This window comes from Zalophus californianus, chromosome 6 (genome assembly GCF_009762305.2).
Source record: "Zalophus californianus isolate mZalCal1 chromosome 6, mZalCal1.pri.v2, whole genome shotgun sequence".
In the NCBI taxonomy this organism is placed as follows: Eukaryota; Metazoa; Chordata; class Mammalia; order Carnivora; family Otariidae; genus Zalophus; species Zalophus californianus.
This window is the reverse complement of record NC_045600.1, coordinates 128,039,572-128,066,497: the sequence shown is the minus strand read 5'-3', so window position 1 is coordinate 128,066,497 and position 26,926 is coordinate 128,039,572. Positions and strand designations below refer to the sequence as shown.

Sequence of the window (26,926 nt, the reverse complement as noted above, 5' to 3'; positions counted from 1 at the left end):
AAAGTATTTTTTCTAAATTTCCTAATGATTTCTCTTTGATCCAATTGTTATTTAGGAAGTTTTATGTTGTTTTTTTAAATTTCCATGTATTGTGAGTTTCCAAAATTTCTTTCTGTTGTTGATTTCTAATTTTATTCCATTAAGGTCAGAGTATATACTTTGCATTATTTCAGTCCTTTTACATCATTGAGGTTTATTTAATGGCCTAGATGATGGTCTATCCTGGGGAATGTTTCAAATGTACATAAGAAGAATGTATATTCTTCTCTCATTGGGTAGAGTGATCTATAGCTATCTCGTAGTTCCAGTAGGTTTATTGTGTTGTTCAAGTCTTACATTTCCTTGTTGATCTTCTTTCTAGTTTTAAAAATCCATTATTGAAAGTTTGCCATTAAGGTCTCTATTATGGTTGAACTACTTTTCTCTTCATACTGTATATTTCCACTCCTATCTGTGGACTATTCATTCCTGTAAGAGAGCCAGCCAGCATAGGACTCTGCCAGCAGAGGCCTTCATTAGCCCCTAGGGGGAAGGGGCCAATTTTCTGGGAAGCTGCCACCCAACATACCCCAAGCTCAGTTCTGAAATATCCCTAGAGACTCTACAAGTCAGAAATACTTCATTGTATACCCCCACTATAGAGCCATTCCTTCTTGGTCTGATGTTTTTTCCCAGAACCTGGAGAATACATATGTCCCCTTCATTTCTGATGGATCACTATGATCTTAGTTGTGTTTGCTTTTATTCTTCAGTTTCAACATTTCCATTTACTTTTCATTTTTTTGTAATTGTGACATAAAAATCAAATGCAAACATTGAGTGCTCAATGCTTTTTATATTTTATGACTCAGAAAGTCAGAATGAGGGAAGGGCCTCTTAATGGGCCCCAGGGTCTACATGCAAAGCATTTCTCGACAGGAGAATTCTGCTACCTGTGGAACTGGTATCTGGGAATTCCCTTGTCCTCTGTAATGATCAAAGGGTGGGGGGGTGTTTAAATGATTGAAGGGTTAAGTATGGCAGAAAAGAAGAAAACAGAATTTTCAAATTCAAAACAACACTCTGAAATGTTTTCTCTCTCTCCATCTGGAATGTTTCTAACTTAAACAAATAACTAAAGGCTTCAAAACTTTACTATTTAATTTAAATGTGAGTGAAGTTCTGGAATTTGAGTAGTGTCGGAAAAAAGATCTGGAATCCAACTAAATTTCTCCTCACCATTCCTATACCTAGATAAGACACGTAATAGACAAATAATGCTATTCATCATCTTCCCCTCCTTAGGCACTGCTTCTTTATTTCACATGGCTTGTGGGGTGCCCCTCATCCCAGACCTGTGGCCATATGCCCAAGCATCTGAAGAGTGGGCCGAGCCCGAAAGAGGGGAGCCCTACTCTGGAGATTCCCAGTCTTAGAACATACAACCTTGGGCCTTGCCCTCCTGCCCATGCGAGCAGTCCTGCATTGTGGCTCCTGTTCTGCCCCAGGAGGCAGGTGGTGCCAAAGGTGGCTTCTTCCAGCCTCTCACATCCAGGGCATGGGAGACAGAGGTGTGGCAATTAGATTTACCTATTTTATTTTCAAGGAAAGCCGGAAACTGAAAAGCTTGAAGTTTTAGACTAGCTAGAAATGGATTAAACAATGGTATCTTTTCAGATTTTGGTTCCACCTAAAGATCTACACGTTCTAGGTTTCATTCTTAAGTCAAGATCACTCACACACACACACACACACACACACACACACACACACACACACACCATGCTTTCATAAAAAACATGAGGGATTCCATTCCATTTTAACTAAAACAAGGCACACCTGGTTAAGATAACGAGCAAAGAGGACAAACTTAAAATCCAAATACACTTCCTTGCAGATGACTTCGATTCAGTTGGCAGCACAATACTAAATATTCTTTTCTGAATCACTCTAATTCAATGCACAGTACTGTATGTACTGCCTGGGAAGAAGTTCAAATCACAAATGCTAGGGGAAACATCTAATAGCTTGGAATGGCCTTTTCAAGTGGCCAACAAGCTCTAAGACACTGCAAGAATATTAAATCTGGGGAAGCATGAGCTATGTGTTCGAGAATGAGCCCATCTCCCTGTCGTGCCCCACCCTCCTTGCTCCAGCACTATCTGGGCCTGGGTCTGAAGGAGGTGGCACATAGTGTTACTCTTTGGATGCCGGATGATGGTGGGACCTCTTCTCTGCAGACTGTGGTCAGCAAGGTGAAGGCTGCTGGCCACAGTCATAACAGCTGAGTGGATCTGTGATTTCTGCCTCTCCTGCCAATGTCGGGGGCCAGGTTCGCCGATGTGTTTGTATTGGTGTGCAAGATGCTGGAGAGAGGCCATCTGCCCTGCGTGTCAGATTCCAGATTCCATATGGTTATGGCAGGGTTTGGGAGAAGTATCCACAGGGCTAGGGGCAGGATTAGAATAAAGAGGTGCTAATGGTGTGCAGTTGGGAAGGTAGAGGAAACTGTCGGGAACTTGATGGAAAAAGAAGGTTGAAGAAAATGAAAAGGAGATCAGAGGAAATAAAGAAAAATATAAGGGAAAAGACAAACATCACTGTTGTTTTAAAGGTCAAAGAGTAACAATAATATAGAAAGGCTCTTTCACCTTGCCAGATTCAACAGTGAGTTGCATTTTGGCTTCTTCAATAAAATTTACACCATTGGGTTCTTGTGCTCTCCTTCCAGCTTCCAGGCTCTGTCTTCCAGGCATGCCCACCCCACTTGAAGCAGCCATTTCTTTTCCAGACCCTACACATCTCCACACCCATCCCCTTTATCAAGGCTGAGTTTTTACTTGTAGATGAAATCTGATTATCTAGCAGTAATTTTCTGAGGCCAATCTCCTCACCTTTCTTCATTTATCAGCCTAAGTCCATATTACTAGATGTTCTGAAGAAAGACTCAGGTCAACTAGATCTTGCTCTGCAATAATTCAAGTTTTATTGTTCAAATATATGTGTGTGTATATATATATATTCATATATATATCTTTATATAACATATACACATATATTGTATATGTATGTGTGTATATACATACATGTATGTGTGCATCTGTGTTTAAATATAAATAAATATAAGACTTGCAGGAGTTTTAAAATCTATCAGATTACACATTTCTTCAGCCAAGCAATAAATACTCTTTGATGAGCCATGACACTTCATTCTTATGGGTCCTTTTTAAGAAACAGTATGAAGTCAGATGGTTCAAAATAAACAGCTAAACAACCAACAAATGAGACCAGACTAGAGGAGGCAACTAAGCATTTCTTTTCTAGGCTCTGAGACAAATTTCAGGTACCATCTTCTATCAATTTCATTTTATCTTCTGCCTTGGGAAATTCCACTCATTCTTTAAGTCTGATTTGTATGATTTTACGGAGTCAGGAAGGAAAAAAGAATGACCCAGAAAGGTAGGTCAGAAAGGGGGGAAGGGAGAAATTTAGTATTTATCAAGTTCCGTGAGAGCAAAGACCCTGTGTGTCTTTTTCACCTTGGTACCTAGAACAGGGCCTGGTGAATGGGAAGGTGCTCGACAGGTGCATGCTGGATGAAGGAAATTCCTGATGTTGTACTGTAGGCTTAGGGTCATGCTGGATGCTTTTAAAAAGAGTACTGAACAAGTGGGCAATACAGAGTAACTCAGCAAAACGACATGTCCTTCTTTGTATAAGAAGAAAGTGTATTTCCTGAGGTAGTATCTTCAGAGCTTGGGCTCATGCTGAGGTTGTGGTCCCAACATCTCAGAGGGCAAGGCAAGGGTAAGTAATAATCTAAGGCAGGGCCAGCAAGTTATTGCTCCTGGGCCAAGTGTGGTCTGTAGACTGTTTCTGTATACCCCAGGAGTTAAAAATGGTTTTTATATTTTTAAAAGGGTTGTAAACAAAACAAAGAAAACCAGACATCAGAAACCATATGTGGCCTGTAAAAACCCAAAATACTTATTATCTAGCTCTTTACAGAAAAAGTTTGCTGACCCTTATTCTAAGGAGATACTAAGCATGTGTTCTGAACTTACTTTTAGTCTAAAGTGTGTTTGGCTTATACTTGCGTTCAACCATGGCAAGACTGCAGGCCTGTGGTCTGTCAGAATGTTCTGTGAGCAATCTGGAGCCACACCTATTCAGACACACACACTTGATATGCTTCATCCAAGCTTAGAGCAGCTCTGTAGCACTGTTTTAAAGGGTGGGTATCTTTGTTAACTCATGCTGGGTGACGTGACTTTTTCGTAGGTGTTTTCCTACTAGATTTTCTGTGTAGAGTTTTATAGCACAGTGAAGTCCCCTTCTAGAATATCTGTGTGGCAAAATCATAAAGGTGCTGCTTTGGCCTACCGGTGTAATGGTGAGAGAGCTTTGTTACGGAGTTTTGAATTAATCTGGAATCTAGCTGAAAGACTCAAGAAGCAACTTAATTACCTCTCTTCTGTCTTTCACTAAACCTGGGACATATTTGGTCATTGTCTCTGACTATTTTCTTTTCTATTTTTCCCCTCCTCCCCTTCTCTTACTCTAATTACTCTTATGTTAGAATGCCTGATAGTATCCCACAGATCACTGAGTCTCTGTCATTGTCAATAATCTTTTCTTTCCGTTTTCCAGACTGGAAAATTTCTATTCTTCTACCTTCAAGTTTGTTGATCTTTTTTTCTTCATCTGCTGTTAGGCCTATCAATGTGATTTTTTTTTTTAAAAATTCAGATACTGTGTTTCTTGGTCCTAAAATTTGGTTCATTTTTAGAGTGTCTCCTTTTTGTGCTTAGATTTCCTATGTGTTCATTGATTGTCACTATCTTTTTTCTTATGTCTTTGAGCATAATTATAATAGCTGCTTCAAAATTCTTGTCTGCTAATCTCAACATATGTGTAATCTTGGAGTCATTAATGTATGGATCACACTTCTCTGATTTTTTTTTCTATGTCTGGTAATTTTGGACTGTATCCTGAACATTGTAAATACTATGTTAATCTTATCAGTGCCATTCAATAGAATTAAGACATCAGCCATATATGTAATTTTAATTTTCTACTACCCATATCAAAAAATAAAAGGAGGGGTGCCTGGGTGACTCAGTCATTAAGTGTCTACCTTTGGCGCAGGTCATGATCCCAGGGTCCTGGGATCGAGCCCCACATCAGGCTCCCTGCTCCGCGGGAAGCCTGCTTCTCCCTCTCCCACTCCCCCTGCCTGTGTTCCCTCTCTTGCTGTCTCTCTCTCTGTCAAATAAATAAATTTTAAAAAAAATCTTTAAAAATAAAAAATAAAAGGAAACCAGTGAATTTAATTGTCGTAATGTGTTGCATTTGACCCAGTGTGTCCAAGGCATAATTATTTCAACATGTAATCAGTATTAAAAATTACTAAGATATTTTACAATCTCTTTCCATACTAAGTCTTTGAAATCAGGTGTATATTTTTACTTTTACAGCACATCTCAATTTGGACTAGCTAGTGGCTACCAAATACAGTATGTGATCAGCACAATTAAGAGTATCATTGTGAAGAATATTGAGGGTTGGTCCAATAAAAGCAACCCCATCATTACGGAAAGCAGAGTCCCTAACAGTCTTTAAACTTTATTCCTTGGTCCATTCCTTGGGCCTACTGTGATATGAGAGAAGGCAGAATGTGCTGGGCTACTCTTCCACATCACATATGTGTCTCAATTCAATCAGAGCAACTCTGATTTCATGTTTAATGTTATTTGGTTTATGTGCATAATTTAAGATATCTTTGGACACTAAAATAGTTTGAAATCATAAATGATCTTAAAATATGATTCCTGAAGGGATCCCTAAGATCTTTCTTGCTCAGTCACGCCCTTGAGCCCATGTTGGTCCCCCCTCTTCTGGATTTACTTATCCTACTTTCTAGCTGGTCACAGAGCTGAGCTGTCTCTGTGGACTGTCAGATCTTTGGGTCATCATAGTGGCAAGGCCTTCCTTCTTTGACTCTCGGTGTGTGTCATCAATTGATTAGTCTGTGGGATGGCTGCTCAGAGCCAAGATGCTCAAGAAGACTTCCCAAAGTGAATTGTTCCTCATGGCCTTCAGGGTTAGGGTAGAATGTCATTCTTTTGTTTAAATTGAAGTATACTTAATATACAGCATTATAGTAGTTTCACATGTACAACATAATGATTCCGTACTTTTACATATTACCCAGTGCTCCCCACAGTAAGTACATTCACCTTCGGTCACCAGACAACACTGCTTCCATCTTACTGACTATATTCTCTATACTGTCCCTTTCATCTCCATGACTTACTTATTTTGTAACTCGAAGTGCATGCCTCTTAATCCCCTTCACATTTCACCTGCCCTCCCACCCACCTTCATTCTTCGTTTGCTAAGGACCACACACAACCAATGAAGTGAGTCTCACCTGTTGCTTTCCCTCCTATCTTCCCTCTCTTACTCGCACACTTGACCAGTTTGACAAAGCGAAGTGGGTTGGCACGAAAGCCACATGCTTTGTGAAACTTTTGCACCAGGCAAGAGGCCCAAGTTGAGCTTAAAGAATGGCCATGTCAAAAGTCCAGCTTCTTTATAGAAGACCACAGAACCACAAAACAAAAACCATGCACCTCAACCCAGAGCAGAATAGGAGGCCAGGGGTGATATTACACACTTTACCAACCACAGTACGATGCGAAGTCTCACTGAAATGACCGGAAATAAGAAAGCTTAACTGATGAGCACATTTCACACAATTCATCTCGGTTGACAGCCCAAGAAAATCCACTTCAGAGCATGTGAAGTATTATGGCCATGGAATCCATCAGAAGTTCTGACGGATTCTACGCAATGAACAACAAGATCCACACTCACTGGTATAAGTTTCAGCCACCGAAACAGACCCATCACAAACACTAACCTGTGTGACTTACTCATGGGTGCTCACACTCTGTGATTTCCTTTTTTTCCAAGACAAAATAACTTGGGGGAGCCAACACAGATCAGTTGAAAGTATGCAATGATTTTGTTCTCCATGAGATGTTCTTAGGGGCCTGCTAAAAAATGCCTTCTAGCTAGGATTATACATTTTTTCAGAGCTCTGACTTCATAGCCAGAAATTCAGTATTTCGAGCAAGCAGAAATGACTTAGCAACAACAACAGAGCATGGTGCAGTTGTACTGCCTCCACACCCCCCGCCTCCCCCCCCGCCCCGCCAACCCCACGCATGGATGTTTTTGCCCTGACCCTGGAGGGTCCAAGCTTGAGAACACAGCTCCTTACCGCGATTGGCACGGATGTGAGTTGCACCTTCGGACCTGGGGCTCCGGGCGGCTTGCTTGAGGACAGTCACTGTCATTCACCAGAGTCGTGGTCTTATTAACAATCCGCGTGCAGGACACGATGGTTCTGCGTTCCCCTGGAAGCCAAACCACAGGGAACTGAGCAGCTTGTGGCTACACACACCTGGAAAGGCCATCCACGGATGCAGATGGAGGAGCGTTCGGGGGCATCTTTTGACCAGTTTGTCATGTGAAGTGACTGTTATTATGTTTCATTGGTTGTTAGAAAGAGCCATAATGTTAGGGATGAGGGTGTGTAAGACATGGCAGGGGAAGCATGGGGCAGGAGGAAGATTCTGGAACAGGACTGGAAAAAGGCAACACCGCAGATTGGCTATGTTCTTGGACAGCTTGGGATTCACGGAGGCCAAAGTTCTGATTTGGGTCTTTAATTTCCAACAAAGATTGCCAATCTTTTCATCTGTTCTTTTGATATTTAATGTCTATTGAGGTCTGGTCTTGATTAAATACCTGTACATCAGTCCTCACCAGAGATCATAGCTACTTATTAGAGAATCCCTCCAGAACTGCTGGACAGCAGTGAGAAGTAGGAAGGTTGGTCTAAAGGACACACAGACCTGCCTCCTCCAGGCAGGCAATCTAGAGCAAGTCTGAGAATTTGTTTAGCTGGCCAAAGGCTACATGTCCTCAGCATCGCCTGCATTTGGGGACTTCACTAACTGGTTACCCTAGATGGGGGTAGCCATTCTCTGTGTGTCCCCAGAGCACCCTACACACTGCTTGGTCATGACTTTGCCAGGGAGGCGGATGATTGGGAGCGAGAGAGGGTGGCTTCTGGAGCCAGGCTGGCTGGCTTCAAACTTGGTTTCGTCACCGGCATAATGACCACAGGATCGACAGCTAGCCGCCATGATTCTGTGTCTCAGTTTCCTCAACCTCCCTGTGACTTAGGGTGCTTCAGGGACAGTTAAAATTAATTGGTACACAGAGAGTGTTTAGAACAGAGCCTAGTCGGGGTTAACACTTCATATTAGCTATATTCTGTTTTTATTATTATTTTGGGAAGTGTGGCAATACCAAGATTAAGAGGATGTCAGGCATAATTCTTTGGACCCCAGATTCCTCGCTCAGTCTGCCTCCTGGAGAATTTGTCCTTTAGGGATGCCTCGAGAGTGTGGAGTCCCGAACGATACCAACAGCTCTTACTGGCCGCGGTTGCAGCCTTGTGTGCATGTAAGAAGCACGGGGCCACTTCAAGCCACAGTTCGGCTTTGGCTGCAGGTCTGACAATGGTGAGTCATCGGTTGTCATCTGACAACCTGGGAGTCATTGGTGTCACACAGGAATGCCACTGGGCCGGCAGTGACACCAGTGGAATGGCACTCCCCAGGCCCCCAGCCGAAGGGAGCCTGTTAATGGCTCCATTTTGGGACATGCTTAGTTTGTAAGTCGCCCGGGAGGAAAAGTCTGGCAGTTGGGGATATGGAAGGTGCTGCCTTTGGAGGTTGGAGGGCCATGGGCACAGGGGGACAGCTGAGGGACAGGGAGGCAGTGCAAAGCAGGATAGGGACAGGGCTGACGGAGGATCCTGAGGCTATGCCAACGGCCAGAGATGCTTTAGGAACAGGCTGAGGACAAGCAGCGAGGACAGTGAGCCAAGATGTGCGGGAGAGGGAGGGAATTCACAGTTGACTCGGGCACTGTCTGATGGCCCAATCATGTTAGAGCTATAATTCTTACCCATAAGAAATGGGACAAGTTGCTTAAATGGTAAATGAACCTCTCTATGTATTGGATATCTGACAGACATCATCTTGGTGGTCAATGACCACGCAGGAATGGGTATTGGTGGGGCCATGCCACACTCTGGCTTGGCATTCCAGAGTCCAGGTGAACCTTCCATCCTAACTCTGTGCCCATCAAAATCCACCCACCCTGTGTCCCACCTCCCACGACCTGGCTTTGTGTCCTGTCAGGGTGAAAAGTACAAAAGGGCTTCTAGCTAAGAGTTGAGAATGGCTTCCTCCTGCTCTCCCTAAACCTCCCCGTAACGAATACAGTGCTTTTTGCTGATACAGACTTTGAGAGTGGCAGCCTCTTCCCTGCAGTGGGCATAGGGGCGGATCACTCTAATTGAGTTGAGGAAATTCTAGTATAGACAGAGTAAGTCATTTGCTAAAATATGGTGGCAAATCACAAAGCCAGGACTCATGCTCGGAATGTTTCCCCGGCCTCGTGGGGCTTTTTCTTTCCACTGCGTCCTGTAGTGGGGTACCTGTGGCAAACAGGAAAGAGGATTTGGGAGCAAAAAATCTGGGGGCCCTCCACTGAATGGGAACAGGGGAAGGTGTATTCTGTTCATCCCCAGGGTCACTCACCTGTCCTACCTGCGATGTACGGGAACAGGGGCCAAACCTCCACTCAGGGCAGAGTCCGAGGGCCCTGAACCATAGGCAAAGCAGCTGTGTGGGCACAGGAGCATGGAGGACTGCGTGAGTGTCTTGCAGAGAGAATTGCGGTGGGACCTGGGTAAGTTCCCATGGAAACACAGGTGACATGGCCAGCCTTTCTCATGCCCTGCGTGCCGGCCACAGGGTGCCCCGAGTTCGTGCCTTCCTTCAGCAAGACCCCACACCCAACGGGCCCGCGACCCCGGCTGCTCACCTCCTCCACACTGCACGCTGCACCCTTCCCAGCCGCTGTGGGTCCAGATGAACAAAGAGTCCTGGGGCTTTTCGGGTTCACTCTGATTTTCCGCAGTGTAGTTGACAGGAACGGTGTACTCGTAATGGATTCCATAATTTTGGTCATGAAATAACAGCACCTGGATCAGCAGTAAAAATCAGAGGTTGTTTTGAAATGGAGCGGAAGCCCACAGGCTTGCTGAATTTGCAAACTAAGCCACGCTGTGGCCGGCTCCCTACTGGGGTAACCAGGTCTTTTCTGGGTTTTAAGAGGGGTTCGGTCTAGGGGCACTCCCTTATTTCAGTCTCGGGTTCCTCAGAGACTCAACTCAGGGGCAGGAATGTATGCGGACCCTCAGCAGGGAGCTCTGCTCTCTCCCACTGGAGAAAGGACTAGTTTAGATGAGGACTTTGGGGAGGAGCAAGTTTGTGGGCTCTCAGGTGGCACTTTACAGGGAGAGCTGCTCCCCACAGCGCAAAGAACCCATCCCACATACTCAGCCACAAAGCTGCCCTTGCAGGCAAGAAAGACACAAATATGCGGCTTTGACCTAAAAAGACAAATGAACGGGTAGGTTTACTCTACTCCTTGGAAAATGAACATCACTCTTCAGTCCCCAAGCACCAGCCCTTGCTACATGGAAGGCAGGCTCATGGGTAAACACAGCCCCACCACACAGGAATCTTGGGGACTTCTGCTGAGGAGTCCAGGGGTGCCTGAGCCTTCTTGCCGCCACAGGAGCTAAGATGGTGATGCCCACAGGGTGGCGGGGACGTGGCTCAAGGCTTAAATCTAGAGTGAGAGGGTGGGGAGCCATCCTGCAGCTTGGGGACGCTTGGGTCTGAAATCCTGGTGAGTGAGCAGATGGATGGGTCTGCCCTTTGTTTGGCAATCCATGTACAAGCCCTATAAGGACAGAGACACTCTACCGGTATTATTTTTCCACGTGTAATTGTGCAAAACAAGCCCTCTGTGGGGAGCCTGGCTGGAGGTGATGGGTCTTTAGGCTACACTTGGAACCAGTGGGCACTCCTGGGTCAAGGCTGTGATCAAGTTCACTTCCAGGCCTGGAAGAGTGTGTTCCACCTGCCCTGACCTGGCCCCCATGCTGCCCACGAGAATCTCTCAGCCCTCCAAGGGCTTGAGTTGCAGGGTGGAGGTGAGGTGCTAAGAGCAGGCTGAACCGCATAAACATCCACTTCTCCAAGAAACAGACTTGCAGTAATGCATTTGGAAAAATGCCTCCAGTTTAAAAAAAAAACAAAACCCTCTTTAAAAGATCTTTATTATCTCAGTATGGGAATAAGACTGGTGCATCAAGAATCCATATGAAACCAATTCATGCAATTTTGCAGCCACGTATAATTTGCGTGTGTGAGTGTGTAATTGGTTTCAAATGCAGGTCTCCGGGGCTCTGTGGGTGCTCCTGACCCTGCAAGCAACGTACGCACCCCAGTTTGGGGATAATGGACGCCCATGTAGAGGCAGAGGGGCACCTCTCAATTCTAGGTTTAAAAACTTGAACTCATCATATTTCGAGAGAGAAAAGTGATTAAGATTAAAGAGGGCTGGGACTTCGGCTGAGTTTAGCGTATCAGGCATGGTCTGAATGAATCTGGGCTGTGCATTTGCTTTAATGCACTGACGATTCCTTCACAGTTAATGAAAGCTTTGGGCAAGAGAGGGAAATACACCCATCCTAGGGTTTGCTAGAGAAAGCCAATTCACGCGCTAACAGGTGACACGGCTGCATGGTTTGATCTTTTTTTTTTTTTTTTTTTAATCTTGTCTTATGCTTCCTCTTGTAACCCCTTTTAAATCAGGACAGGAGGATTTGTTCTAATGCCTCAGACTGGACATAATCTCGTCACAGGGCAGTGGCTTAGTGACAGGTCCTTGGATCCCAGAAATCAAATGTGTGGGGCTACGCTGGCCGTGGGTTTAGTAGGCTGAGTGTGGCAGCCACAAGTTTCTGGATGGCTGAAGCTAGGCACAGAAACCAGCTCCTTTTGCTCTCTCCTTGTGTGGCGGGGGCAGGGCCGTCATGGGTGAGCCTGTCCCGGCAGAGCCGGTCTCCTCAGGAGATTCCCTGAGAGGTGGCCGGCGACTCTTCTGGGTGTCACCTAACCTTGAACGGCCGCAGGTTGCCAGAGACCACAAATTAATGGAGAAAAACAAAATTTCCAAGCGGAGACTCTGGAAGCACAGAGGACAAAATGTGCTTTGGTTACAGACGCACAAACGGCCATGGAACCTGTGCTTTGGAACGAGACATGGAATCAATAATTCCGAGCAATCAGAAGTGAGCCATGGGAACTCCTGGACCTTAAGAAGAAAACGGTGGGATTCCTTTCTCTGGAGATCTTTAGTACTCTTAAAAGGACGCCTCACCGATGTTCAAGTGGTTTGCATGGGGTTCCCCCCACCTTGAGACAATGGGCAAGACAAGGTAGCCCCAACCCAGCCTGACTGCCTGGGATCCGTGAGACTACACCGGGAGTCAACCTTCCTGTAGAACCCGGTTCTCCCTCTTCTGGTTCCCGAATGCCTGATGCAGAGCCGAGTCTGGAAAATCTGAGTGATGCTGGTTTGGAAACTCGGAGTCAACAGTTCATTTCCAAAAGGTAGTTTCCAGTGTGGATACACCAACTATGGGGCAGACCTGTGCCATTTGATATAAAAACAGAGACTCTGAGCAGGGCTGTCTGCTCCATGGGGCCAAGTCTCCCTGGCTGTCCCAGGGCCCAGTATTTCCTTCCTGGAGGCAGTTCCTTTTGAGAAAGATGGGAGCTCTGCCAGTGAAGAGCCAGGGCCAAGTCTGGGGAGGGGAAAATTCTCAGGCATGTGGCGAAAGGGATGAGATAAGAAAAGACCAAGAGAGAGGGAGACTTGAGAAGCAGGTGGCCAGGAAACCCACCCAGGAACCAGGCGAGCTCCTCTCCCCAGGACCCCCGGGATGAAGGGAACTGGCAAGATCCCTTGGAGCCTCAGGCTCGGGACAAAGGCAAGAGCATGGCAAGTTACCATCAGATGCAGTGGTATCTTGGTTGGTCCCTTGGCAGAAATCTTCTCCCACAGGCCCCTTCTAACATAGCGCACGGTCGTGCCTGCAATCTGGTACTCCCCGGGGAGCTCTATCTTCCAGTCGCTGTTGATGGATCTCTTATTGGTATCTTTCAGAGCTAGAAAGAAAAGGGAACATCATGGAATCAGGGGGCATCAGTCTGCCTTTTCAGAGGCATCTGGGTGTCCTGAGGGATGGTTCGGAGATCTCCCTCTCCACCTCTATAGGGGAAAGGAGGGAGGCCTACAGTGATAGAAGGTGAGCTTTCTGGATGCTGAGAACAGAAGTCTGGCTCACAGGGGGCAAAGAGCTCAAGACCCATAGGACCCTCTGAGATAGAATGCCAGGGGTGGAGACAAGCACAGCCCAATCACATTTTACTAAACTTCCAGGATAGAGGGTCTTCTGCCTGATGGATGAATTCTATTTTAATGTGTCCAACACGACAAAGAGGGGTTTGGTTGTCCACAACAGCCAAACTCTGGAAAGAGCCAAGATGTCCATCGACAGATGAATGAAGAAGATGTTGTGTACACACACACACACACACACACACACACACACACACACACACACACACACAATGGAATATTATGCAGTCATCCAAAAGAATGAAATCTTGCCATTTGCAACAACATGGATGGAACTGGAGGGTATTATGCTGAGCAAAATAAGTCAATCAGAGAAAGACATGTATCATATGACCTCACCGATAAGAGGAATTCTTAATCTCAGGAAACAAACTGAGGGTTGCTGGAGTGGTGGTGGGTGGGAGGGATGGGGTGGCTGGGTGATAGACACTGGTGAGGGTATGTGCTATGGTGAGCACTGTGAATTGTGCAAGACTGATGAATCACGGATCTGTACTTCTGAAACAAATAATACATTATATGTTAAAAAAAAAGAAGAAGATAGCAGGAAGGGGAGAATGAAGGGGGGGAATCGGAGGGGGAGACGAACCATGAGAGACGATGGACTCTGAGAAACAAACTGAGGGTTCTAGAGGGGAGGGGGGTGGGGGGATGGGTTAGCCTGGTGATGGGTATTAAAGAGGGCACGTTCTGCGTGGAGCACTGGGTGTTATACGCAAACAATGAATCATGGAACACTCCATCAAAAACTAACGATGTAATGTACGGTGATTAACATAATAAAAAAAAAGAAAAAAGAGGGGTTTGCTGCTTTAGCAAAACTCATCAATTCATTTGACTGCTACCTACCTGGGGCTTTTTACAGTTATAGCCTAATCCAGCTTCTCTTAAGGACTTGAGAGTCCCATGTTAGTAAAGTGGGGGCTCCTTCAAGAAACAGTTGCTATTCTATTAAATGGTAGAGTCTGGGAACCGGAGCCGACCATGGATGGGACAGTAGGGCTCGGACAATGCCACAAGGGTAGGGTTCAGTGGTCCTTGGGTTCACGCTCTGCGGGGTCACACCTCCACTCGGTACAGAATGTGTTGGAAGAAATAAAATCAACACTTTGTTGATTGGCCAGAGCAAAAATCTGGTTTTCCCTACAAGCCATGTATTGATTATCTGAGTGCTGACAGTGACTTTCTTGTGTCCCCTTGCCTGGGTGTGGAGTCATGTCATTCTCACAACGAGAGCTTTCTGCAGTGAAATTCTGTGTTTGTTTTTTTTTTTTTTTTCGTTTCGTTTTGTTATTTAGGAAAGACAAGACCTAAGAGGTACTCTGGCATTTGGGAGAAGGTCGCAGATGATAGTAGGTTGACAACAAGTCTTCTGTCACTCCACCAATGAAACTCCCAGGATACCCTGGGGACAATGCCTCCCTCTCTGCAAGGGCAGCTGGAGCCCTCCCATGCCCCATTGCCCCCAGTGCTCACAGTCGCTTTGGGACCCTACTCGGTCCACAGTCAGTGAAAGCGGGTTCCGCCCCATTCCTTCCTCTCTGCTTCCCAAGGCCAGAAATAAAACACCCGCATTTAGTACTGATTTTAGATAATGAGAGTTGAAACCAAAAAGGGGTTTCTGTTAGCCCTGAATCCATGAGCCCCAAGGCTGGGTCAGGACCTGGTTCGACCTGGTCAGGCCACCAGCAGCTGGGATGTCTCTAGGCTATTCTGGTCCCAGTGCTTGCTCCCACCCTGCCAGGCCATCCTGGGGCACATGGAGGAGATGCATGCTCACGACTCCTTGCTTCTAGGAACTGCCAAGAGAAACTAGGAAAGAAGCAGGAAGGGTTCTTTTCCAGCAGAGCGACTTCTAGTCAGGATTTCATATCCAGGGTGGTTGTGCAGGGTGAGTGGTTGAGGGTTACAGGACTCCAGGGAAGGCTTAGAAAAGAGAAGGCTCTACCTCCTGGAATTGAACATTTCCCTTCAAGAAATTCTACCTGCTACTGAAATTTCCTGGCTACGAGAAGGAAGTGAGAATGTAAGGATACTCAAAATCTCTGCTCCTTTGTCCCTTCCTCAGCCAAAACCTGCCAGCCACATTTCAAGGGGCACGTTCTTGGATTTAGCCCCTATACGTACTTTTACCCATTTACTCTTCCCAAAAACTCTCCAAGGTAAAGCATTATTTTCCCCTTTTCACAGATGAGGAAATGGGGGCACAGAGAGGTTAAGTTACCTGCCTAATGTCACACAGCTGTGAAGAGTGGACAACCTGAACCTAAACGCACCAAGCTCAGCACTCTTACCACTCTGGCAATTTAAATTCCCATAGTCTTTAGGTTATAGCCTCCATCTAGAGTCTTATGACAAATGCAAAAATGCACAAGTGTCCTACTTGTTTTCCAAGAGAACATATTCCAGGCCCGAACTGCTGCTGGGTCTCATGTTCTATATACCCTTATAAAAATAACGCAACTCGCAGATTGTTCTTTCTACTTCTCTGTAGGTTTGGAAAATTGTTTCTTGCACACGTAAGTTTGGTTTCAGAAATCAGTGCAGGCTGGTGGGATGGGGCAGACAGACACAGTGAGGGGCCAGAGTCCTCAAGGAATGGTTTCAGAGGGACACCTGGGTGGCTTAGTTGTGAAGCATCTGCCTTCGGCTCAGGTCATGATCTCAGGGTCCTGGGATCGAGTCCCTCATCAGGTTCCTTGCTCGGCAGGAAGCTTGCTTCTCCCTCTCCTTCCGCTGCTCCCCTTGCTTGTGCCCTCCCTCTCTCTGACAAATAAATAAATTAAAAAAACAAAACAAAACAAAAAAAAACTTGAACCTTAAAAACAAACAAACAAAACAAAAAAACCGAATGGTTTCAGAAAGGACAAGTCAGACTGGGAAGCGCAGGGAGCGGCTGATAGGTGCCCCCTTTCCCTCCCCCCCCCCGCCCCACAGGTCAGGGCCTCCTAGCTGGATGATGAGGACACAGCTCCTGCCCTCAGGGAGCTCAACATTTGGAAGGGAGACAGGTGAGAAAACAGATAAACACAGTACAGTTTCGTAGGCTCTGTGGCAGAGGTGAGTTCGGGGCCCACATATGTATGTGTGGGACGGGGGCAGATGGGGAAGACTTTCTGGAAGAAAAGGAGAGGCGCCCTTGAGGTGAGACTGCAAGAAGAGCAGGGAGAAGAGGTGGCCTGGGCGTGCCTGACAGGCATGGACTGTGGGTCCTCACCGGGGCGGCCATGATTGCTCTTCCTAAGGCCACTGTTCTGTGTGGAGAAGCAAGTGGGAGGTGAAGCAGTTTTTCCCCCCAGAAGTCTGGCTGGGAAAAGGAGGCGAGGTGAAGAGTGGCTGAGAAGGGGAGAGACGTTTCACTGTTCTTGTTATCGGGGTGGGAGCCCTCGAGCATGTTGAGACCCCCTCCCCGACCCGGAACTTGGAGTTAGAGATGGGAAGAAAGAGTTTCGTTAGAGCTGTATGCTGACCACCACCATGCTTGGCCCACCCCCTAGAACCCACTTCCCACACTCTGGGGTGGCTGCTCTCCTTGTCACTGGTCACCCGCATGCACCAGCTGACTCTCCCACTCAGTGCCCTGGGCTGGGGCCTTGGGTTTAAGAGTTGGGGCCCTGAGCTTGTTCTCATGTTATGGCTGTTGTGAATAGTGTGTTGGCTGCCTGGCATCTATTTCTCTTTCTTCAAGTAACGACAGCCCAGAGTTTCCTTTGGGGGTATGTTCTTCCTCTAACTGACCCCAAATTCATCTCAGTTCCAGGTGTGGGCTCACCACCCAACTCTGGACAGTGAGAGTCAGCTCCAAGACTTCCGTTCTCCTTGGAAAGCAGCAGCTTTCTTTCCACAGGATTGCCCAGAGACTCGAAGTAAATCTGGATTACCAGTGCATGGGAAGAGGCCCCCAGATTAAAGTCAACTGAGAGAGGACAGTGGTGCCAGGGTCAAGAGGGACAGTTTCCCATGATATCATTTTAAGCCCCTGGATCCAGCAGTGCCTGAAGCTGATTGCTCAGCAACTGAGAACTGCGTTTGGCTTTCACATGTGTCTTTTGAAGGTTGGGTTTTTGTTTGTCTGTTTTTGTTTTTTTAAATACTAACCATGATAGAGGCAGGGCAGCTTGGGAAAGAAGATTATTAGTATGGACTCCTAGAAACCACCCTAGGATCCTTAGCAGTGTAAGCTTTGTACCCTGAGATTTAGAAGACCTGGCCTACTCTATCGAGGCCTCAAAGTGTCTCCTGGGCCTCTGCTCCCGTCCGGCACTAATGCCCAGGATGAGGTGGCTCGCTCTTACTGAGCCTGTTTGTGCATTTCCTCAGCCCTTTGTGTAAGGTGCTGTAAAGTGACTTAGTGAATTATACAGGGAAAGCTACCGTGCCTCCATGCCAAAAGTCAAACATCTGGGGGCGGGGGGGGGGGTGGTCAAGACTGGGAAGGACTGGAAAAAGTCCAGGAGGGCGCACCTGGAGGCGATTATAAAACCATCTGCAGAAACAGCACATAGAGGTGTGGGGGCCAGCCTGGGGAGCCCTGCTTCTGCCGGCAGAGGCACCCGCTGTGGCTGATCCAGGGGCCAGATGGGGAGCCACCTGGGGCTTGGGGCATGCCAGCCTCTGATCACCAGAGCAGGGTCGCGCCTGTCGGTAGGGGGAAGTGCTGAGGGGGCAGGTGGAGGAGACACTGCAGGAGGTGGTCTGCAGGGTGGGTCTGGGGTGGCTTGGAGGAGCGGGTATTGGTCAAAGGAGAGGGGGAGGGGATGTGAGAGTGGCAGGCAGTGGCTGGCCAGTTAGGCCAGAACAAGGTCAGTGGCCGAATGGGGGAAGAACACGTCAGACGGCAGCATTGGTAACCAGCTCGCTAGGGAGAACCTAGATTTACAGTGCTTATTGCTACCCAAGGTGTAAATGCCCCCAGCAGGGTAGATTTCCTGCCATCTGTGTGACCCCAGTGAATGCAGAGCTCCTCCAGGCCATACACTGCTGCTGGGGCGCCCCCAGGAGTTTGGAAAGCGCCTGGCTTTGCTTTCGAGGGCCCGGTCTGGAGCTGCTGACTCAGGGAAGTCTCACACTATCACAGCTTTGGGGGTGTGGGCGGGGCTCTCACGGCCCTAGAAAGAATAAACTCACCTCCACGGCAGCTGCAAGCTTCCAGGCACTGCAAAGGTGGCTTTAAAGTAATCTCTACACCCAACCTGGGGCTTGAACTCACAACCCTGAGATCCAGAGTTGCATGCCCTACCAACTGAGCCAGCCAGGTGGCGGAAACGTGGCTTTAGAATGGCCACTTGGCACCCCTTCCTCAGGACAGTTTGATCTTGATGCCAATCCTTGACACATTTTGCGGCGGGAGGAAAAACACAGAGTTAAACGTAGGGGCTCAGCAATTCCAAGAAGCATGGCGATCACTTCAAACCTACTGACTTTGGGTGAGGAATCTAGTCGGCAAGAGTCAGAAACCTGCAAGGTGCTGGGGTCCAGTGGTGGCACTGGGACCTCCTGTTAAGATGGGAATTCAGCACCTGAGATTCCTTCAGAAGGGCGGGACGGCGGCCTCAGAGAATCTCTTGGAACATCAAGATCATTATTAGTAGCAAATACATAGGTTCGGTGTAGAGTCCAGTGAGAAGCCCATGTTGTGGGGCCAGGTCAGCTCCAGATGGTGAGAACACAGATCACCCCCTGGCTCACCTGCATCAGCCTCCCCCCAGGGCGAGCTTCCCTCAGCAGGGTTTGCGAGAGCCGGTGGGGCAGCCCCTTGCCAGAGTCCTTTCCAAGGCCTTGTACATAATGCTGCATTCTTTTTCTGAAAGAAGGCCCCAGAGTTAAGTAAGTTTCGGGCCCTACAAATTCCTGTCCCTCTCAATCCTGTGGCATGGAGGGTCTAGGCAAGCCCCTGTGTCTGTAAGCAGGTTGAGGTTGGTTTGCATTTGAAATTAGGATTTTTAGGCCCAGAAATTCAACAGGGGCTACTGAAAGGATTACATATGCTTTGATTTGGCCGGCAAATAATAAAGTGACCAACAAAGGGAAATGCTGAGTGACTTGATTTGATCTGTGCTGTCTGAAGTTTTGATTTGCTGGGGAGGAAATTTTTGCTTGCTGGTTCTGTCTGGGTCAGAGGCTGGATGTTTTAAGCCACCATCCAAAATAGAACAGTGCTCGCTTTTGTGCATTTGGCTTAGAAGCCTTTAGGAGCCTCTCAGCAGCTAGAGAGACTTGTGCAGGGATGAAGATGGGCACGAGCTCTCTCTTGCTTCTGTGGCAGAACAAAACCATTCCATCAGGGAATGACCCAGAACGTGAGGTCACGTGGCCAATGTCCATTTCCCTCCCAGGCCCCTCTTTCTCCCTGTGGACAACTACACATCGTCCCTGGACGTCCAGGCACTGTGGGAAAAGATCGTGAGCCATTCTGGGGAGCGGGGGGCTAGGGGAGAACATTCCTGCTGGGAGGGCACAGCTCCTCCCTACGGCTGGCTGGAGGCAGACTGAAGAGGTCTGACCCCATCCGCAGGCTCTCCTCTTGCGTGGTGCTGTGCAGAAGCTGGGCTTCTTTTTGTCTTTCTCCCTCTTGGATTCCACTGCAAGACTTGACCCACAGTCCACCTACTTCTAATCCTGGCATCCCGTCATTTCTTTTTATTTCCACTCGGAGTGCTGCCAGCTCTGTTCTGAGCTGCGGATGCAAACTGCAGCGGCATTCCCTGGGCCAGGTGGTTTGGAGCCGAGAGCCAGGCAGCGTGGGCTGAAGGTAGGTGGGGAGAAATTCTTTAGGAAGGGCTCCCAGCAAGTGTGAGAGAGTAATTCAAGGTTACACTGGGTTGACTTCCAAAGCACCCACAGCCCCGAGTGGAAACAAGGCTTGTTTGAACTAACTTTAGAAACATCATGAGCGTGGACCACCTTCGGATTTGCCCTCGTTCACCCACCAGGTCCTGGGCTCCTGGGACTAAAACGCAGGACTAAGATAAGAAGACAAAAGCTGGCTCCAAGCTCCCTTGGAGGTCCAGCGCTTCGGGGGGAAAGTTGTCCTGAGACACCTAACCAATCTCCTTGGGATGGAGGTTTGCCTCCTTGAAGTCCACACAAAGAAGTAAAAGCAATGGGCAAGTGCAACACATGTTCTCCGGCAAAAAGACACCCCCCTCTGCTATCAGGGCAATTCTGGGAGGCTCGTGAATGGCCGCAGACCCCAATGATACAAGAAGTCTGGACAAGCTCCTGAATGAACCTCTGGAGCCTCCGTCTCGCCCTCAGCGAAATAGGCAAAGCAATACTTTGCAGTGCTTTGGGGGATGGTGAGGAGTCAGGTCTGCAAAGCAAGGCAGGGCTCAATGCCTGGGAGCCACAAAGGTCGATGTTCGTGTCATCTGCACGCGTGGCCCGCAGACCACCGGAGCCGAGAGGAACCAACGGGAGAGCCAACCCCCCATGGGCAGCACTCACTAGTTACGTGGCCCTAACACGGGTTCCAGGGAGAAGTTCATTTTTACTATAGGAATTAGAAGGATTCTGACATCCTTCTGCCCTTATCTTGCCGCAGGAAAGTACAGATAACGTTCGTACTTTCAAGGGACACCTGGGGCTGGGTCAAGGGCAGGAATGGTGCTGGGAAGTCTGGGAAGCCCGGACCGGAAGCCAAGGGACTCACTTGCTGGGGCACCCACTGGTGCTCTGATGGAAGAACCAAGCAGTTGACCTTGGAACGGTGCCAGCTCCTGGGATACCGAGATCATGTCAAAGGCAACGTCTGCCACCCACCCAGGCCCGGTGCCCCCCCAGGGAGCAGAAATGTCTCTCCCAGGTAGGTGAGGGCTGATGTACCCAGTTGGAACGGGTAACTTTTGGGGGCGACACTAGGCGACTGGGCTTCCAAAGCAAATGCTGGTGAGGTTGATCCAGTTTCCTCAGGTGGGCAGAGAGGGGGTGGGCTCTTTGGGAATTTAGTAAAAAAGGCCACCTCTCTGCAGAAGCTGCCAAGAGCACACGTACCACAAGGCTACTTTAGAAAGCACGTATAAGCATCATTCTATCTGCAGTGATAGCTGGGGCAACTGTAGACAAGGGTGCCAAGCTGGACTGGGACAGCATCCATGCTGGGGGGGGGAGGGGTGGGTAGCAAAGCCACGGAGGCTGATGAGAGCCACGTGGGTGTCAACCTAAGGGATGGGAAGGTCCTACCCTGGTAGCAGGAGACGCAGTGGCCTCAAGGAGGCGGGGTGGACGGCAGAAGGGAAAGCTGCAGAGGAGGGGACAGAGCTGCCTGGGACGCCGTAGGGACCCCAGGGGCCTGCTTACTGGTGAGCCCTGGGGTGGGCACTCAGGAACAAGAACTCCTGGTCCCACTCCTGCCTCTACCTAAGGCGCGTGTGTGAGGACTAGCTCGGTGTCTGCACACGGTTCTTAGAGGATGGTGGTCTTCATTGTAAACTTGCCTACTACAGGTGTGTTTTACGTCTGTCTAATCAGACTTCGAGTTTCTTTCTTTTTTTTCAAAGATTTTATTTATTTATTTGGGAGAGAGAGAGCAAGCACAAGCAGGGGGAGAGACCGAGGGAGAGGGAGAAGCAGACCCTCTGGTGAGCAGGGATCCTGACCCGGGGTTTGATCCCAGGACCCAAAGATCAGGACCTGAGCTGAAGGCAGACGCTTAACCGACTGAGCCACCGAGGTGCCCCAGACTTTGAGTTTCTCAAATAGGGACCATTTCAAAGAAAGACTTAGATCCTTCCATATCTATGAAGGCAGGAATGTGGACAAAGATGTAATTTTTTAGAAAATCAGTGATAAAAGGTGAAATGAAAGCATTTTGTAACTTCATTTCAGCCCAAACTGCTTAATTCTTAAGTTTGAAGCCAGAGAGAGAGAGAGAAAGAAAGAGAGAGAGAGAGAGAGAGAGAGAGAGAGAGAGATCATGTCCTATATATTCTTGTCAATCTCAAACAGAACCTTGCCACACAGACTGAGGAGATTCTAATAGGAGGAAGCCCAGAAGAAGGGTACCTGGGTAGGGTACCTGGGTAGGAGATCAGCCACCTCCAATTTGAAATCTAATCCAAGATAGGAACATAGGAAGAGGGCTGGTGGGAGGACACGGGTCAAAGCATGTCCCAACCCAGTGAACTATGAGTAGAGGCAACCGCTGGGCACCCTGCTCATCCCCATAGCAGCATACAGAACACTTAGGGCTCAATCCACACCACTCTACCCTGGTGCTCAAGTACCAGGCAGACCTTTGCAAGGGCCAATGGAGAGACTGGCCATTAAGCTTAGGATACACTCAGAGGGACTCCAGTGTCTAAGAAGGGGTTCGGTTGAATAATTCTTAGGGCTTAAAGTATGGTTCTGTTGAAGGCAATGAAGACCAATCTGGAATGGAACTCCATCCTTCCATAGAAAGACCTGTTTGTGCCTGAAGTCAATAGAGTTGGCCACTAGGAATTTGGGGTACACAGCACTTAGTGAAAACCAGTGTTCTTTTGTGCTTCCATTAGATCTAGGACTAATACTCATTTTTTCCAGCTAAGAAATCATCCACAGAGCCATCAACAGCTGGGCAATGTGCTCATGCTGTGCGGGCTAAAGCTGTTCTGGGTTCTCCCGGAGTTGCTATGGGGGACTTTTGCTACTCCGATTCCCCGCTTCCTTCCTACTGATCCCCCCTTTCCCCATCCACCTTGGGGGGTGGCTGCACTTCAGCCCAAATAGGACAGGGTCATATGGTGCACTGTGACTACTTCTATCGTTATACCTCGGATACGAGTGTAAAACCCACAGCCTGGGAGAATGATGCTGGACCACATAATCAGCCTGATCATCCAAATCTCAGAACATAAATCATGAGTCAGATTCTTTTTGTTTTACCCAGAAAACTGTGGGCAGGTTTATCCTCCACCACGCGAATCCTCCGAGCTCCCGCCGGAATGACAGCAGCTTCGATATAACCTGTGGTGGCAGAGAACAGAAAGGTGAAGTACGCCTCCACCCCCATCAGAGGCCCATGCAGAACCCCCTACCAAAATCACCCCTCCACCCCTCCCCCAGCCACCGCCATGGTGATTTCAGAGCCTGCTGCTGGCCCGGCTCTAAAAAATCAAGTCAACTAACAAGGAGCGTTCTTCTACGGCCAGAACCTCCCGGCTGCCCAAATTCCAGAAAGCACTACTCCTGTGTGTTGAGAGTTGAATTGTCTCCCCCACCCACCCCCATTCTTATGTTGAAGTCCTAATCCCCCCTACCTCACAATGTGACCTGATTTGGAAATTGGGCCTTTGCGGATGTGATTCGCTACAATGAGATCCCACTGGAGTAGGGTGAGCACCGTATCTTATAAAAAGGGGGAATTCAGATGCAGACACACACACAGAACTCCATGGAAGCAGAAAGCAGAGATCAGGGTGATGTATCTACAAGCGAAGCCACCAGAGGCTAGGGGACAGGCATGAAGCAGATTCTTCCTTCCAGCATTCCGAAGGAAGCAACCCTGCCCACACCTTCATCTTGGACTTGTAGCTTCCAGAGCCGTGGGACACGAACGGTCCATTGTTTATGCCACTCAGGTTGTGGTACTTGGTGACAGAAGCCCTCGCAGACTGAGACAGCCTGGAATCCTGTGGGGACAGCCCCTCCCTGGCGCACAAGGGCAGCGTGCCCCTGGCCACTCCATCTGCGGGAGGTTCCTTTGGGCTTCGCTGTACTCTGAGCTGTCCCCAAATCCATGGAATGATGGCAGAAGCTAAGCTCCGTGCCCACTGGCAAAACCACTCCTTAACACACAGTGCGCCATTGCCTGCTTCCACTGATCTCTGGGCATTTCTGCAACTCTCCCAGTGCACGCTTTGTCTATCTCCTTGAGTATTTCCAACTAATACGGGAGGTCCTCAGAGGTCTTCCTCTGCCCATCCTCTGACCCCACATGTGCCCAGACAGTTGGGGGGGGATAATGAAGATTCAGGGAGGGTATGACTGAGGCTGCCAGACAGGAGGTCAGCCACTGGCTGCTGCCTGGTTAACTGGGTCAATAAATGAGCCCAGCACTATGGTGAGATTTTGAAAGGCAGGCTGGTAATCATTTTGTTTTGATTTCCATTTGGGTTTTAGACAAGGGTTACATGTGTTTGCTTCAGCAATTTAGATGATGATCCCAAATTAGATTATGAATCCTTCCCCCGTGGTTCCTAAATGTGATCCTCAGAGTCAGCAGGGGAGCATTAAAAAGGAGAGCTTTCTGAGCCCAACTATGTAGAGATTATGGAAATACCTATTTGTGTGAGGTTGGTTTATTTCCTCATTTTCTCACAGTAAAACTAGCCTTATTTTAATTATAAAAATAGTACATGATAATTCAAACCACAGAAGGGGATAAAAACCAAGATGAATTTGTACCACGTTGCACTACAGAAATTATCCCTAAAAAAACAAAATTTTGGAGACTAGCCTTTTCAGCAACTATTAATGCATATAAAAATACATACACCATTTTACATGAATAGGTTATTGTATGGAGTTTTAAAAGAGCAGGGACAACTTTAAAATAATTAGAGTTTTGCCAGGCAGTATGTGCCCAAGGTACAAAATTCAAGTTACAAAAGGTTATAGTAGAAAGGATGTGTCTCTAATAAGATATATCCTGTACTTAGATACCTTTCTAACACTCTTATTATTTATAATAATTTGTATATTTTGGCTGGGTTCCTATAAAACTAATTGAAACATCTCATATGACGGTTTTATTTCTTCCTTTCTAATCGTTATGGCTTTGATTTCTTCTCCTTCACCATTCTGGCTGGAACTTACAAAACCTTGTTGGATGCAATGAGAGATTGTGGCACCCTTGCCTTATTCATGATGTTCCCAGGAATGCCTCCAAAGTTTTCCCACTGAAAATGAAGTCTGCTGTTGTAAGGTGATGGGTATCAAAGATCAAGTTAAGGAAGTTCCCTTTTATCCTAGTTAAGAGCTTTTGTTACAAAGTGATATTGAAGTTAATGAAGTGTTTTGCATCTACTGAGAACATATTGTTTTTTGTTTTTTGTTTTTTCCAAATAACCCAAAGACCTCAGGGCATTTGAACTGTAATCACACTGGTCCTGGTTAACATGGCGGGTGGGTCAGTATCTTAGCTTTTCTTTGTCTTTCCTTCACCTTTTCCTTACATTTTAGTTAACTGTTATTTCTGTTTTATTCTGATGCTTTTCTGTAAACCTTTAATTGTATTTGCATTTTTATGATATAGTTTGTCAGCTGATAAGTGAAATATTTTAATCCCTGGATATTAAAAGATAGGAAATCAGCATAATTACACTGTGCTTTACTTTCTTACATCTTACTTTCAACTTTTATTGTCTGAATCCTACATTGTATTTGTTTATAACATTTATCTTTTGCTAAGATAAGTCCTGCAGTCGGTTTTAGTCTTAGTCCTAAAAATTAAAAAATTAATTCATTATGTGTCCCTCTGCCAGTTTCTTCAACAAATTCTTACTTGCTTCAAGTTTGTGCTCTTTGAGATGGGTTTGTGAGATAGTTATATTTTCTGAAATGTAATATAGTAAAAAAATAATTGTTTGATGTTCTTATACTGGAATGTCAGTTTGACAGCTATAAAATTCTTGGCTCACACTTTCTTTCTCTGAGCCCACTGCTATGAGTTGTTCCATTGAATGTTAGTGAGGAGAAGACTGAGGCCAATCTGATGTTTTTATTAGGTTACCTAAAATTTGGATTGAATGCTTACAAGAAAAAATGTGATAACTATTAGGCTAGTCATAGTTTAGTAGAATTTTTTCCTGGGACATGAGGCTATATTATTATTATACTTATATATTTTTCTGATCAAATTTGGTTTTCTTTTTCGGGGACACCAAATTATGCTTGATTTTCTTTTTCTGCCATTGTGTTCATTTGATCTCTTACCCTTTTGATTCTTTGTTCATTTCCATTTTGCTCTGCTCATTTTTCTCAGTCCTGTCCTCCATGCTTCTTCTTGTGTTCTCAGCAATGTTACTTTCCTTTGCTTCCATGTGGACTTGGTTTCTGTGATGGATCCATGTTCTTCTTTGACATCTTTCCTTAGCTCTGCCAAGTCATGTTTCATCTCTCTCTGTTGCTTCACTGTATCTTCATTGAGGTCTCATGTCTTAGCTATGAGTTCTTGTTTTATTGAGGCTATTGTTTAATCAGTTTCTGGAATTTATGGCAGTAACATTTGGTCACAATTTTCATCTTCTCTTTGGCAACATTTTGCTGGGTTTTTTTTTCCATTCACTTGTATTCTCATCTTTTATCCCTTTCCTATTGCAGTGATGGATCCTGTTCTGATCTTTCTAAATTACTAGTTTTTAAGTGACATGAGTTCTAATTATACCAGCTGCTTGCAGTAGGCTTGTGCAATAGGGAAGAATAGCACAGTGTCATAGGCTAGCAGGACTTTTAATTGTTAGGACAGAGGTTTATGTGTATCAGTGAATTGATATTTATTTTTGTAAAAAATTATATATTTTAAATTTATACAAATATG

At 46.8% G+C, this 26,926-nt stretch overlaps 1 protein-coding gene across 1 annotated transcript in view; it reads right to left on the bottom strand.

The window, feature by feature from the left end:
- ADAMTS17 (ADAM metallopeptidase with thrombospondin type 1 motif 17) overlaps positions 1–26,926 on the bottom strand; it is a 353,771-nt gene that overhangs the window by 67,237 nt on the left and 259,608 nt on the right. The window contains exons 17-20 of the mRNA XM_027571265.1: positions 23,272–23,352; positions 12,997–13,154; positions 9,952–10,111; positions 7,268–7,403 (exon numbers count right to left, since the gene is read on the bottom strand). Coding sequence (XP_027427066.1) covers positions 7,268–7,403; positions 9,952–10,111; positions 12,997–13,154; positions 23,272–23,352 — 535 coding nt within the window. The remainder of the gene's footprint in view (positions 1–7,267; positions 7,404–9,951; positions 10,112–12,996; positions 13,155–23,271; positions 23,353–26,926) is intronic.